This window comes from Erythrolamprus reginae, chromosome 2, assembly GCF_031021105.1.
Source record: "Erythrolamprus reginae isolate rEryReg1 chromosome 2, rEryReg1.hap1, whole genome shotgun sequence".
In the NCBI taxonomy this organism is placed as follows: Eukaryota; Metazoa; Chordata; class Lepidosauria; order Squamata; family Dipsadidae; genus Erythrolamprus; species Erythrolamprus reginae.
The window spans coordinates 122276442-122289902 of record NC_091951.1 but is presented as its reverse complement, the minus strand read 5'-3'; the positions used below and the strand labels follow the sequence as shown (position 1 = coordinate 122289902).

The 13461-nt window shown below is 38.3% G+C and overlaps 1 protein-coding gene across 2 annotated transcripts in view; it reads left to right on the top strand.

Annotated features, from left to right (window-relative positions):
- DPYSL3 (dihydropyrimidinase like 3) overlaps positions 1 to 13461 on the top strand; it is a 70165-nt gene that overhangs the window by 21439 nt on the left and 35265 nt on the right. For both annotated transcript variants that reach the window (XM_070739390.1, XM_070739391.1), the window contains exon 2: positions 9870 to 9958. In XM_070739390.1, the coding sequence (XP_070595491.1) occupies positions 9870 to 9958 (89 nt within the window). The remainder of the gene's footprint in view (positions 1 to 9869; positions 9959 to 13461) is intronic.

Below are 13461 nucleotides of genomic sequence, written 5' to 3'. Positions count from 1 at the left end.
AACATACAGAGATCCTGCTAGGGGAGGCCCTCAGAAGCATCATCTTACTGCAGCTTTAGACCAGGAGAGGCAACCCAATTCCCTTTAATTGTTGCAAAATTAATTCTCATTAACTCCAGCGGTTAAGATGTTGGATAAAGAATTAGGGAATCTGTGTTATAGTCCTGCCTTAGGCATGGAAGTCAGGTAATGGACTTAAAGACAATTAACCCATGGAAGAAGAGAATGGCAAACCTCTTTTGGAAATGTTGCCTATAAAATTGCCTGGGCGTGTCTTTGTAGTTACCCTAAGGTAAGTCTGGCACTAAATGCCCCCCCCCCCCCCGGCAATCAAAATGGCTAAGGTATGTATTTTGGGATAGGCAAGGGCATTGTCTAATCCTGTTTTAAGGGAACTATATTTATAATAGATAGGAAAACATTGGAAAAACACTCCTTCGTTTAGACTATGAGCAGCATTTTGGGAGTGTACACACCTGCCAGACTATAGAGCATGAGGCTAAACCACCTTGTGTACTGTGTACAGCAGCAGTTTTTGCCCCTATAGTTGTCAGCTGTGGTGATTCTTATGAGTAGAGGAAATGCAACAACTCAAAAGAGAAGTACTGTTATCATGCATTATCTTTCTGATGCTTTTTCAATAAGAGGAATGACTTTTAAAATAGCATAGAATAGAATAGAATTCTTTAGTGACCAAGTATGATTGGACACAAAAGGAATTTGTCTTTGGTGCATATGCTCTCAGTGAACATAAAAGATACAATTGTCAAGAATCATGAGGTACAATACTTAATAATTGTCATAGGATACAAATAATCAGGAAACAATCAATATTAATATAAATTATAACGATACAAGCAAGAAGTTACAGTCATCCAGTCATAAATGAGAGGAGTTGGGTGATAGGAATGATGACAAGACTAATAGTAATAGTAATGCAGCCTTGGTGAATAGTTCGACACTGATGAGGGAATTATTTGTTTAGTAGAGTGATGGCATTTGGGCTCTATAATGTCATTTTGGGTAGGAGTTGAAACAATTTATGTCCAGGATGTGAGGGGTCAGTAAATATTTTCATGGCCCTATTTTACTGGTGCAGCGTACAGGTTCTCAAATGGAAGGCAGGTTGGCAGTAATTGTTTTTTCTGTTTGTTGCCTGGCTTGTTGGGTTGAAGAACTAAACCAGACAGTTACAGAAATTCAGATGACGGATTCAATAATTCCTCTGTGGAACTATATTAGCAGCTCCTTGGGCAGTATGAGCTTTCTGAGTTGGCGCAAAATGTTGACTTTCTTCCAACAAATGTGCCTTGAGTATTACAAACATGGAAAGCACTGAGGAGCTTTGACAAGGATAACTCAGCTGTTTTCTCAACCTCAGTATAGATATGTATTTTTGAGTGTCAGGACATGCTAAATATTGAATATGGATAGGAAGATATGTTCAACTTTATTTATTGGTTTGTTTATTTATTACAGTTATAAGAGGTCAAATATGCCGTGCATCAGAACTTCCCTTTTTTAATTCAAATCAGAAGAAAAGTAATTACAGAGATGTGACAGTGTGCAAGGAGATGCATTTTTATTGAACCCATACGGTACAGTTTACATAGGTTCATTCAATCAATTTACATGCCAGTATAGCAGCAGCAGTAGTCCATGAGGCATGACTTTGGCTATCTCTTGAAATGCTAAATACTAACTATAACAAGATCTTTGTTACTCATACTTCTGCACTAAAGTAGCTTATTTTTGGCTAAAGGGAGATTCTACTGAACAGAACACTGCAGATGACAGATTAGTATGCCGGTCTTGTACCTGCCCGCATAAATTCAATCTTGTTTTTGAAAGTAGCTTCATGGTTTGCCATTATGTACAAAATAAATAATTTATTTGAACCATTTCTAACAAACCTGGAAAGCTGTCTATATTTTGTTTAGCAGTGACCAATGCATCAGGCTAGAAAGCAAGGAGACTGAGTTTAAGTCCTGATTTAGTCACGAAAGCTGTCTTGGATGACTTTGGGCCAGTCTCTCTCCCTTTCACACCAACAAACCTCACAGCACTTCTTGTGAAGAAAATAAAAGAAAGAAGGCATGTTACATATATTCACTATCTTGAGTTATTTGTATAAGCAAATAAATAAATAACCAACAAACCTTCATATTAGGATGATTTAGAAGTAATGACATTAAACTGTTGTTGGTCTGTATGGTTTTAGAATCAAGATATTTGAAAACACTATAGTAACACTAATATTGTAGAACCTTACAATGCTAAATCATGGTATTGAAGGTAGTCTCCCTTTCTCTACAAAAAAAACCTGACTGTATTGTTACTTTTGTGTGGGAATTCACAAGCAATAAAATTCTGTGTAACAGTAAAGAATATCCCATTTTATACTGGGGATTTAGAAGGTTTAAGTCCTATTTAAGTCAGTGGAAAACTCAAGAAGACATGGGGGAGGCTGTGCTTTAGTTATGTAGACTTCATGAATGAGATTATTATCTGTACTCTGTAGATAGTATTTGTCTCAGGCTAATAATGTCTAATGATCCAAGCTGACATAGGGTTGGCAGTAAAACATGGTTGGGTGTGGGGAAGCCTAAATGAGTTTTGGCAAATGAACAGTGTATTTATTGTAATAGTCCAGAGATTCTCAGTAAGCAAGTTGAAGTCTTGCTTTATTCAATCCTTTTCCTCTAAATGATTTGGTTTCCTTTTCAGTTCCTTTTGTATATGAATGTATCTAGGATGTTCCATTTTAAAATAGATATGATGTCATTGTACATATCATCTCTGCTTCAGTTCATGTTTGGGATGAGTTTGATGCTAGGTTTTTTGTTTTTGGCTTATTCAATGGATAAATATGTCTGATTTCACAGTCAAGCTCTTTATGGTACAACATTTCTAAAACAGGAATGCTTTGTTCCTGATCTGGTACATACTATGCTTTTGAAATTATTAAGAGTGATAAACTCATATTCACTTTTTAGAAAAAGAAACCTGAAAAATTCTTACATATTTTAATACAGAAGAAATGTACTCTATAGCTTTTATTGCTTCTTCATATTATTATCATTTATTCCTTTCTTGAAAAGGAAAAAAAGTTCAGATAGCTTTCCTCAAGGAAGAAACAAAGCTTATGATACAAAAGAGGAAGATGGATCTTCTTTGTTTTGGTACAAGCAACAATAGGAAACAATTCAGGCTGCATTGAGCCCTCTGGGTTTGTTCATGATTGAGTGCTGTCAGTCATCATCACGATCATCCTAGCTTTTTTTTTCTTCAGGTGTGTGGTCCGCTTTTCAGGTCAACAAGTACTATCCTGCATGATCAAATACAGGATTCTGGTCCAAATCGGCATTTTTCATGCCCACATTCATTGAATCTTGCCAGCCTTGCTTTGGCCTTCCATGTGGGCACTTGCCATATATAGTGGTACCTCGGTTCTTGACCACAATTCGTTCCGGAAGTGTGGTCGAGAACCAATTTGGTCGAGAACCGAAACAATTTATCCCATAAGATAAATTCCCCTCCTCAGCTGTCTCTCCCTTTAGCTTGCCCGCTTCTGTCCCCATCACTCTCTCTCTAGCTTGCCGGCTTCTGTCCTCAGCTCTCTCTCTTGCTCGCTCACTCGCCTGCTTCTGTCCCTGTCTCTCTCTCTCTCTCTCTCTCTCTCTCTCTCACACCCGCTTCTGTCCCCGTCTCTCTCTTTCTAGCTTGCTGGCTTCTGTCCTCAGCTCTCTCGGGTGTTCGAGTTTCAAATGTTTGTTCGGATTTTAAGGCAAAATTTTCTCAAATTTCTTGGTCGAATACCGATTTGTTCGAATTGTAAATTGTTCGAAAACTGAGGTACCACTGTATATTAAAGTGGAAGGTAATGTAGGCAAAGATATGGAGTGATGCTTTTAGAATATGACCGTACCACTGTAGGCGTTTCTCATGCAAATTTCTTCTGAATTGTGTGATTACTGACATGATCAGGGAGAAAAACACCTAACAATCAAGTTTGATGTATGAGACACTTGATCAATTTGGTTGCAACGAAAATAAAACCTGACTGGCTTGTTGCTGGAGCCTGATATCAGTTTGGTCTATGTTCAGCTCAGCGGGCAGTATCCAGTGGCACCACTAAGAGGAGCACACCTCACCATTGATTAAATATAATAATTCAAAAAAAATTGTTAAAAATCTAGTTTTGAGAACAATTCAGAGATTGTACATAAATCTGACATACCCAAAACTTACATTTCGTTTATAAAACAAATAATACAGTGGGTTTTAGCCAAAACAACCACATGAGCTTTTTTTTTAGCTTACATTTCCTAGGTTTTGACTGAAATGAAGCTCACAAATAAAGGTAGTCCTCAACTTACGACAACAATTGAGCCCAGGATTTTGATTATAAGTTACTATGGTCATTAAGCGACACACCCTCATAGCTGCCTCACTCATTTACCACCCAACTCTCCACATTAAGGTTGCTAAGTAACTGAAGTGGTGCCTCAGGGTAAGGGATTTTTAGGAGGCCCATGCCTACCGGCATATGGAAACTTGCTATTGCTCAGAAGGCCTCCTCCAGCTAGCCCAGGAGTGTGTGGACCTCCTCCTTGCCCCCCCCTAAAAAAAATCCCGAGAGGCCTGCTGAGATTTCCAGGAATGGCAAAGTAAAGAGAAAGCCATGATGGAGAAAAGAGAAGAAGCCCACATACCACTGGTTCTAACTAGCCAAACTTCCAGCCCTGGGAAGTTTCCACACACTGCATTGAATTGAATTTGAATGTATTAGCTTTATAAGCTTTATAATCACTGGTGCACCTTAGCTGGCCAAGGTCTCCTGGCCCACAGTCGGAAAGGGGAAATTGCAACACTCCTGTGCTGTAAGAATCGATGCTCTATCAAGCACCAAATTTTGTTCGCTTGGGTGCTACAACTTCAAGAAGTTGGAACTTTGGGCAAGGATTGTAAGTCCCTTTGTTTAATGCCATTTTAATTTCAAATGGTCACTGAATGAACATTGATAAGTTAAGTACTGTATTGGAATGATTTTAAACAGAGAATAGGGAAAAGGTGGTGCATACCATCCACTTTTCCTCAGAAGCTTCCAGCTTGGTGTATCCCATCAGTCTATCCAGCCCTAATCTCTCAACACATTCCCTTCCTTCTCCTATCAACGATCACAACAATAGTTGGTGTGTACTAACTATGAATGACTTTCCTGCATTTACTTTCATACCTTTCTTGCCTCCACTTAGCTCAGTGATGGCTAATCTTTTTGTTGTCACATGCCGAAAGCATACACCCACACCATAACGCAATGCGCGCACCCCCCCCTGTGCTCCCCACCTCTCTTCTATGCATGTGCACGTGACCCCCCGTGTGTGCCTTGCACATGCATGTGCGACACTCTCGCACTCCCCCATGCATGCACTGTTTTTCCCCCATAGTGATTTTTGGTTTCCAAATTGGTGCAGGAGATCTTCCAGGCCCAAAACAGTGCGGGGGCGCATCTTGCTTTGTCCATGTGCCATTTGGGCTTCACAAGTGTCACTGGTTACCAATGCAGTTCAACGTACTGGTTCTCATCTATATTCAAGCCCTCTTTAAAACCTAGATACCTATATAACTTCTTTTCTTGGAGACTTTCTGCACATCTGGTGAAATTTGGCAAGTTCGTTGTGCTCTGGAATCCCATCAGTGAAGTAACTCCCTCTTGAAGGAGCCCAGAGAGGTTTCTTGTCTGTAGCTGTGTCAGCCTTTGGAATAATGTAGTAAAAGAGGCATAAACATAGCCATCAATAATAAAACTTTAATACATTGATATCAAGAAAACAATAATATAAAACAGCAAGGACTAAGTGAAATCACTTCTATATGCCGTGTCAATCAATAAGGCAATAGTGCCAGGACAATGCAGACTCAGTATTCCAAAGGCTGGTGCGACTACTGGCAAGGGACTTCTCTGGGTCCTTCAAGTTGGAATTACTTCACTGATGGGATCCAGCGCATACTTTCCAAATCTCATTAGATGTGCAGAAACATCCAAGAAATAAAGTTGTATCTAGGTCTTAAAGAGGGCTTGAATATATGAGAACTAGCACGTTGGATTGCATTAGTAACTAGCATCACTTGTGAAGCCCAAATGGACAAAACAAGATACACATGAAAGTTTTTGCATGACTGCATTATGGATAAACTGAAGTTCTTGAGAGGTCTTCAAGAACACATATAGAGCACATACAAGAGGTGACTCAGGATTGAGTGACTGTGAAAATGGATCTAATTGGCACATGAAATGTATCTGTAGCTGCTATTTGCTGATTGATCAAAAACCAGAAATCCAGGAGCCCCCCCTCCCCCCACAAATTCACACTTGTTCCATCTGGGATAGTTCAATCCCACTGAAATATTATTGGAAGATCTCACTACTGAACTTTCTTAGGAATGAGCTTTTTCTTACCTATCCACACCCACCAGATCCAAACTTCAGAACTCCGAGTCCTTGGAGAGGGGCGGCATAAAAGACCTATTAATAAATAATAAATAAATAAATTTTCAGAGCTTTCTTGACTATAATTTCCATAAATTAAAAACCAGCCTATAGCACAGTGATGGCAAACCTATATCACATGTGCCACAGGTAGCATGTGGAGCCATATCTGAGGATACACAAGGTGTTGCCCTATGTCAGCTCCAGTGCTTGTGTGTGCTGGCCAACTGATTTTGGGGTTTCTTTTCCATGGTTTTTGTCATCCCCAGGGTTCAGGAAAATTTCCTGAAGCCTTGGGAGGGTGAAAAACAGCCCAATGACCCAACAGGACATTCATTTCAAATCTTTTTTGGATAGGTGAGAGGGAACATTTTTTCCCTGCTTGAGATTTTTTCCCCTTCTATGTACAAATCAAAGCATAATAAAGCTCTGATTCATTACCCAATAATTCAACCCTGAGTTCACAGTAGCATATAAATGATAGATTAGGAGAAGGCTTTACATCTTAAATTGTTTGAAAATTACAGTTAACAACCTTAATTGCTTTCTAATAAAGCATTCCTTGTAAGGAGATCCTACATTATTTACTTTGCTATTAAAACATATCCAGAAAATTGCACAAAATTGACATGAAGAAGGAATCTTTGAGTTACATAGAAATAAAATAGCATTTCCAAGAAATGGAAATTGATTGATGTTGTCTCATTTTTTTGTGCTATGTAATAAAGCAATGATTTTTTTTACTTCTTGCAAAATTGCCTTAGATTTTTGTGAAAAATCTCATAGTATCATTTTGAGATGTAATGTTAAGAGATACAAAACCAAATGTAATCTTCCCAAGTGAATACTTTGCTAAAGAAAAAAAGTAAGGGACAGTTGAATTGATTCTTGCAAATAGGTACATTTCAGAGAAACAGTGGTTTGTCATCATTTAGTTATGTTATTAATTACAAATGATGTCTTATATATCTTTTCAAAATATTCATAAAATATTCATGATTGGTAGATTTATAGACACAGTGGTCAAATCCTGTACTACTGTTATAGATACAAACCAATGTCTTATAGCAGGGGCCCCCAACCTCTGGACCACAGATTAGTACTGGACTCTGGATTGCCAGTAATCGGGCCATGCAAGGGAATGAAACCCCATCTGCACATGCACAAGATCCAGGCAGTGCGCAAAACCATGCTTGCCTGCTCTGTGGAATATACACCCTCCACAGAACTTGTCCCTGGCACCCAAAAGATCATGAGCCCCCGTCTTATAGCATATCTTTCTGACAAGAATTTCATTCAACTTTACTGTTTTACATACTTGGGGCCTTATGTATGTCAAACTCAAAATCATGCATGTTTATTCAGAAATAAGCTGCATTTATATTAATCAGCAAACCAGAAGTGGGTTCCTGCCAGTTCAGGGCAGTTCTATAGAATCAGTAGCGGAAATTTTCCCCATCTCGCTGAAACGCAGTGATGGCCGGTTGGACACTCCTCCGAACCAGCTCTGTTGGCAGCACCATAGGCGGCACCATCTTGCTTTTCACTTCTGCACATACGCAAAAGCTGATTTTTGCTTCTATGGGTTTTTAGCACTGTGCATGTATGTGTGCGCAGCATGTGCATGTCCAGGCGGCGCGTCAGAGAGCAAACTGGCAGCGAGGTAAGTCAGAACCCACCCCTGCAGCAAACTGATTAGTAAGTGAAGCATTTAAGAAAATATACTATAAAAATACTTGTGCCAGGCTGAATAGAGCTGTTGAGATTTGTTTTTGGTGTTAAGCTGAGAAAACTTACTTTGAACCTCCAAAATATATCTCCATACTTCAATATAGGATGCATGTTTGGTAAAGATAGAACATTCTTCCATCATTTTGTCAATTAAAGACAAATCAAAACTTTTCTGAATAAGCAGATCATTACTTTGCCATTGTTCTGTCATAAGCCTACCAATAGTTTGACATGCAGAGGCTTATCCTGGTTGTTCTGTGGCAATCATCTTTTTAACTTCTCAAATCTGAGCTCCCCGTCCAATCCAAGTATGCATTTGGGAATCGGTACAATATATTCTTTGCTAAATATAGTGCTGCTGTTGCGGCATTAGATAAGATTGTGACTCAGTGGTGAGATTATTGCCAAATAAATACCAATAACGGTTGCAAAGGATTTAATGTCTATCAGTTGTTCAGATTTTTGCTTCTGTAACACATTCTCTGAAGCTGATTAACTTTTTAAAATGTGGTACTAATATAATAATGACACATCATTCAAAAAGAATGTTGTTAGAAAATAATTAACAGGAATTTTCAGTCAGAACACAATGAGACACATTGTTCATAAACAGCAGTGAGAATACAGTACTTCAGACAGACAAAGAAAGTGAAAGGGCAGCTTGTAACCCAATGTCCCATACCAAGTATGGAAAGAATATGGGAGGATTTTTCAAAGTACATTTATCATTAATTTCTTAATTAAAATAATGTATTAAAATATGCATACCAAAACACATAATTTATCAGAATAATAAATCTTATTATCAGGGTGTCCAAGCCTAGAAAACAGGGAAATCAGTGGTTCAGGAATTATCAGGGAATTTGTGAAAACAAAATGAATAAATCGGGGGAAAACAAACTGTATTAAAATGTTTAAAAGTCAGGGGAAAATTAAGTTTAAAAAACGGATTACACTGCATGTCAGAATCAAGCAAAAATGAACATAACTGTGGCAACAACATGCTTCCACAGCTACTGATATTTCTCCATGGCTTAGCCATTTGGCATAACATCTACAACTATGCCTTAACTAGATCGCAGATTTCAGGGAAATATCAGGGAAATGCTTTCCCCATGGACACCCTGTGTGAGCACTCTTTATGCATATTTTTCAGGGAATATGTTATGTTGATGGATGTCTTCTGTCCATAAAATAAGTCATTTTTCTTTTCTACAAATTGTTCTATTGTTAATCTTTTTCCTCAGAGTTTCATGTTACGTTTAAACCTCTCAATGCCATGTGTAAACTGTAATTTAAATGTCTCAAAAGTTTGGTTTTGACTTTTAGCAATGCAAAATGGAAAACCTCTTATAGGAAATTGTTCTAGTGGCTGGAATTTCTAAGGGCACTATGATTGACTTTTGCTACATTTGTCCTCCCAAAACTACCATTGTGGAGAACTGAAGTTCCTATCTTTTTAAAATATCCTTTCAGAAAATGTAGAAAATTATACTGTAAGTTTGGCATGATTTAATTCAGCTCAATATTTGAATTTTTTATTGCTCTATCTATTTCTTCTGGAGAGGGGTGGATTGATAGAAAACGACATGCACTTTAATTGTATAATTACTACACAGATATTATTTGTTTTTCTTTCACACAGAGTGACCGTCTTCTTATTAAAGGGGGAAGAATAGTCAATGATGACCAGTCATTCCATGCTGACATTTACATGGAGGATGGTCTTATAAAGTAAGTATAAAGTTTCCAAAGCTTGTTTTAAAAAAAAAAAAAACCAAAGAGAGAAATTCAGCAAAAGAAATTTGTTACCAGCTTCTGTTTGGGTTTTGACTGAAAATCCTAGATCAGTGTTGGCAAACTTTTCAGCACCGAGTATGCCGGAAACCGGAAGAGCAGCTGCCTGATGTGTGCATGGGGCGGCTTCTCTTCCGATTCTGGTGTGCACATGTACACCAGCCATCTGCTATTCCAGTTTCTGAGTGGCAAAGACCAGGTGGCCAATGTTCACGAGTATTTATTTATTTATTTATTATTTATTTATTTATTGGGCTTGTATGCTGCCCCTCTCCAAGGAGTATGCCAAAAACTGGAATAGCAGTTGCCCCTTGCGCATCCATGTACCGTGAAGATAATCTCCTGGTTGTCACGCTGAATATTGACAGCCCCAGAGACATTCTAAGTCATTCAGTAATTAAATAGTTAACAGTGTGTATTGTATAAGCTCCACCCATTATGATGTAAAATCCTGCCATGTAATACATGCATCATTTCCTCCTTCTTGAAAATCTCCATTTTGCCCTTTCTCTTTCTCTTTTGTCTTCAACGATGTAGCACGCATAGAAGATGCCTCTGATAGGCATTAGCTATATTTTCTTATTTTCATAATAAAAGTAACTTCGTTTGAAAGCCGATTCTCTACTTTAATCCATCGACTCTCAGATTTGATTTATTGTGGTCCACGTGGGCTATAATTTATCTACTAAATCTGTCACTGGTTTATGGCACATGCATGTGCACCATCCAGCTGGTCTTCACAGGTACATGCACAGCAAGAACAAGAAGACCAGGTGGCTGTGCACATGCTGGAAACTGGAATTGCAGTCACACAGTACTAACACATGTGGGGGTTGCTGTTCTGGCCAACTGGCTGGAACCCGGAAGAAGAACAAGTGGCAGTTCATGTGCTCGGACATATGGTACCACTGCGTACCACTTCTAGCACCCATGCCGTAGGTTCGTCATCTTGGTCCTAGATCATCTACTGTTACTTCATGCTTCCTGGGTTTAAACCCTGATAGTATTGAAGTATTTTTGGTGAAGAAAAGAGGAGACAAGATTAATTTATGTCAGGATTAGGACTTGCCATTTCATTATAAATTGAAGGGGAATTTTTAAGCAAGCTACAATACCTGATATTTTTTATCTGACTGCTGTCTGTGTTTGCTAAGTCATAATAATCACTTATACTGATTAAAAGCTCTAAGTACTTGGGATTAAAGCCCAATATCATTATGGATTGTTTTACATCTAAGGTTTATCATGTTTCTTACGTAATTTATTAACTGCTGGTTTGTTCAGTGTTCAGTACAGTGGTACCTCGAGATACGAGTTTAATTCGTTCCGGACCTGGGCTCTTAAGTCGAGCAGCTCTTATCTCGAACGACTTTTCCCCATAGGAATTAATGTAAATAATTTTAATTGGTTCCAGCCCTCAAAAAACTCACAAAGTTAGTCTAAATTATGCAGAAAGACATGTTTTTAATGAAGAAATGTACATGTACATATAAATGAATAATGAAGTTTCTTTCACTTAACTTGTAAACTTTCTTAAACTTTTAAATTTACATATGTTCAACTTCTCTGCCACCCAATCCTGTAGGACAGAGGACCCCAACCCTTTTTGCACCAGGGACCGGCTTTAAGCGATCAAGAGAGGAATGGGTGAATGAATGGACGGAGGGTGGGAAGGAAGGAAGGAAAGAGGGAAGGGACAGGAACAGAGGAAGGAAGCAAGGAAACTTATGAAAGGGGAGAGTAAGAGAGGAATGAGTGAAGGGAGGGAGGGAGGGAAGAAGGTGGGAAGGAGAAAGAAAAGAAAAAATAGAGGAAGGGAAGGTAAAAGAGAGAAAGAAAAAGAGCAAGAAAGAAAGAAAGAAAGGGGGAAGGGACAGGAACAGAGGAAGGAAGCAAGGAAACTTATGAAAGGGGAGAGTAAGAGAGGAATGAGTGAAGGGAGGGAGGGAGGGAAGAAGGTGGGAAGGAGAAAGAAAAGAAGAAATAGAGGAAGGGAAGGTAAAAGAGAGAAAGAAAAAGAGCAAGAAAGAAAGAAAGAAAGGGGGAAGGGACAGGAACAGAGGAAGGAAGCAAGGAAACTTATGAAAGGGGAGAGTAAGAGAGGAATGAGTGAAGGGAGGGAGGGAGGGAAGAAGGTGGGAAGGAGAAAGAAAAGAAGAAATAGAGGAAGGGAAGGTAAAAGAAAGAAAAAGAGCAAGAAAGAAAGAAAGAAAGAAAGGGGGAAGGGACAGGAACAGAGGAAGGAAGCAAGGAAACTTATGAAAGGGGAGAGTAAGAGAGGAATGAGTGAAGGGAGGGAGGGAGGGAAGAAGGTGGGAAGGAGAAAGAAAAGAAGAAATAGAGGAAGGGAAGGTAAAAGAGAGAAAGAAAAAGAGCAAGAAAGAAAGCTGCAAGCACCCCCCCGAGCCCCCCAGGCCGGCTGCAACCTTTTAAAACACGTGCGCCGCTTCGCAGCTGTCTCCTGAAGCCGAACGCGGAAGTTAGCGTTTGGCTTCAGGAGACAGCTCCTTGGCGCTTGTATCTCGAATTTGGGCTTGTAAGTAGAACAAAAATATCTCTCCCCTCCCAGCTCTTATCTCGAGTTGCTCTTAAGTAGAGCAGCTCTTATGTCGGGGTTCCACTGTATAACATATTAACTGCTGGTTTGTTTTAAAAAATCATGTACTGTATACTGTAAATCATGTACTATATTGTAAATTGTAAATGAGGTTAATTTAAATGTCTCAAAAGTTTTAGCAATATACTTTGTTATTAACAAATACTTTTTCAGTGCTTCAAATATTGGCATATTTGCTATCTAGTATTTAAAACATTCTTAAATATTACCTTGGAAGTAAGAATTAGCATTTGAAAGAGGAGGACATTGTGAATTGAAAATCAAAGTTGCTAATGGCATAATGTATTGGATCATTTTAAAAAACCCAGAATGGTCATAGAACTTCATTAGAAGCAATTTCATCTAAACTGTATCTCCAAAAATTGGCTATTATAACACAGGATTCTTACACTAATTGAATTATTTTAAAAAGCCCTTTAAAAGTAGCCTCATGTAGAATATGAGTCCATATAAAGAAAGATTTTCTAAAATTCTTTCACATAGAACATTAAAAATATAGTTCAGTTTTGATATATTTTCAGCAAAAAAATTTATTTCAAAGAAAAACAAATTTCAAAAAGAAAAAAAGTATTCTTATTGCAATATAGTATACAGTAAGACCTCACCTATCGCTGGTGTTACGTTCCAGACCCGGCCGCAATAGGTGAAATCCACGATGGGGAATTTATCGACTGATAGTACTTATTTAAGTATTTATATTGTAATTGTTTGGTAAGTTTTCATTGTTTTAAGTGTTTATAAACCCTTCCCACACAGTATTTATTTTAGATACAGTATTTAAATACAGGATTTACAATTTTATATATATATTTTTTGAAAAACC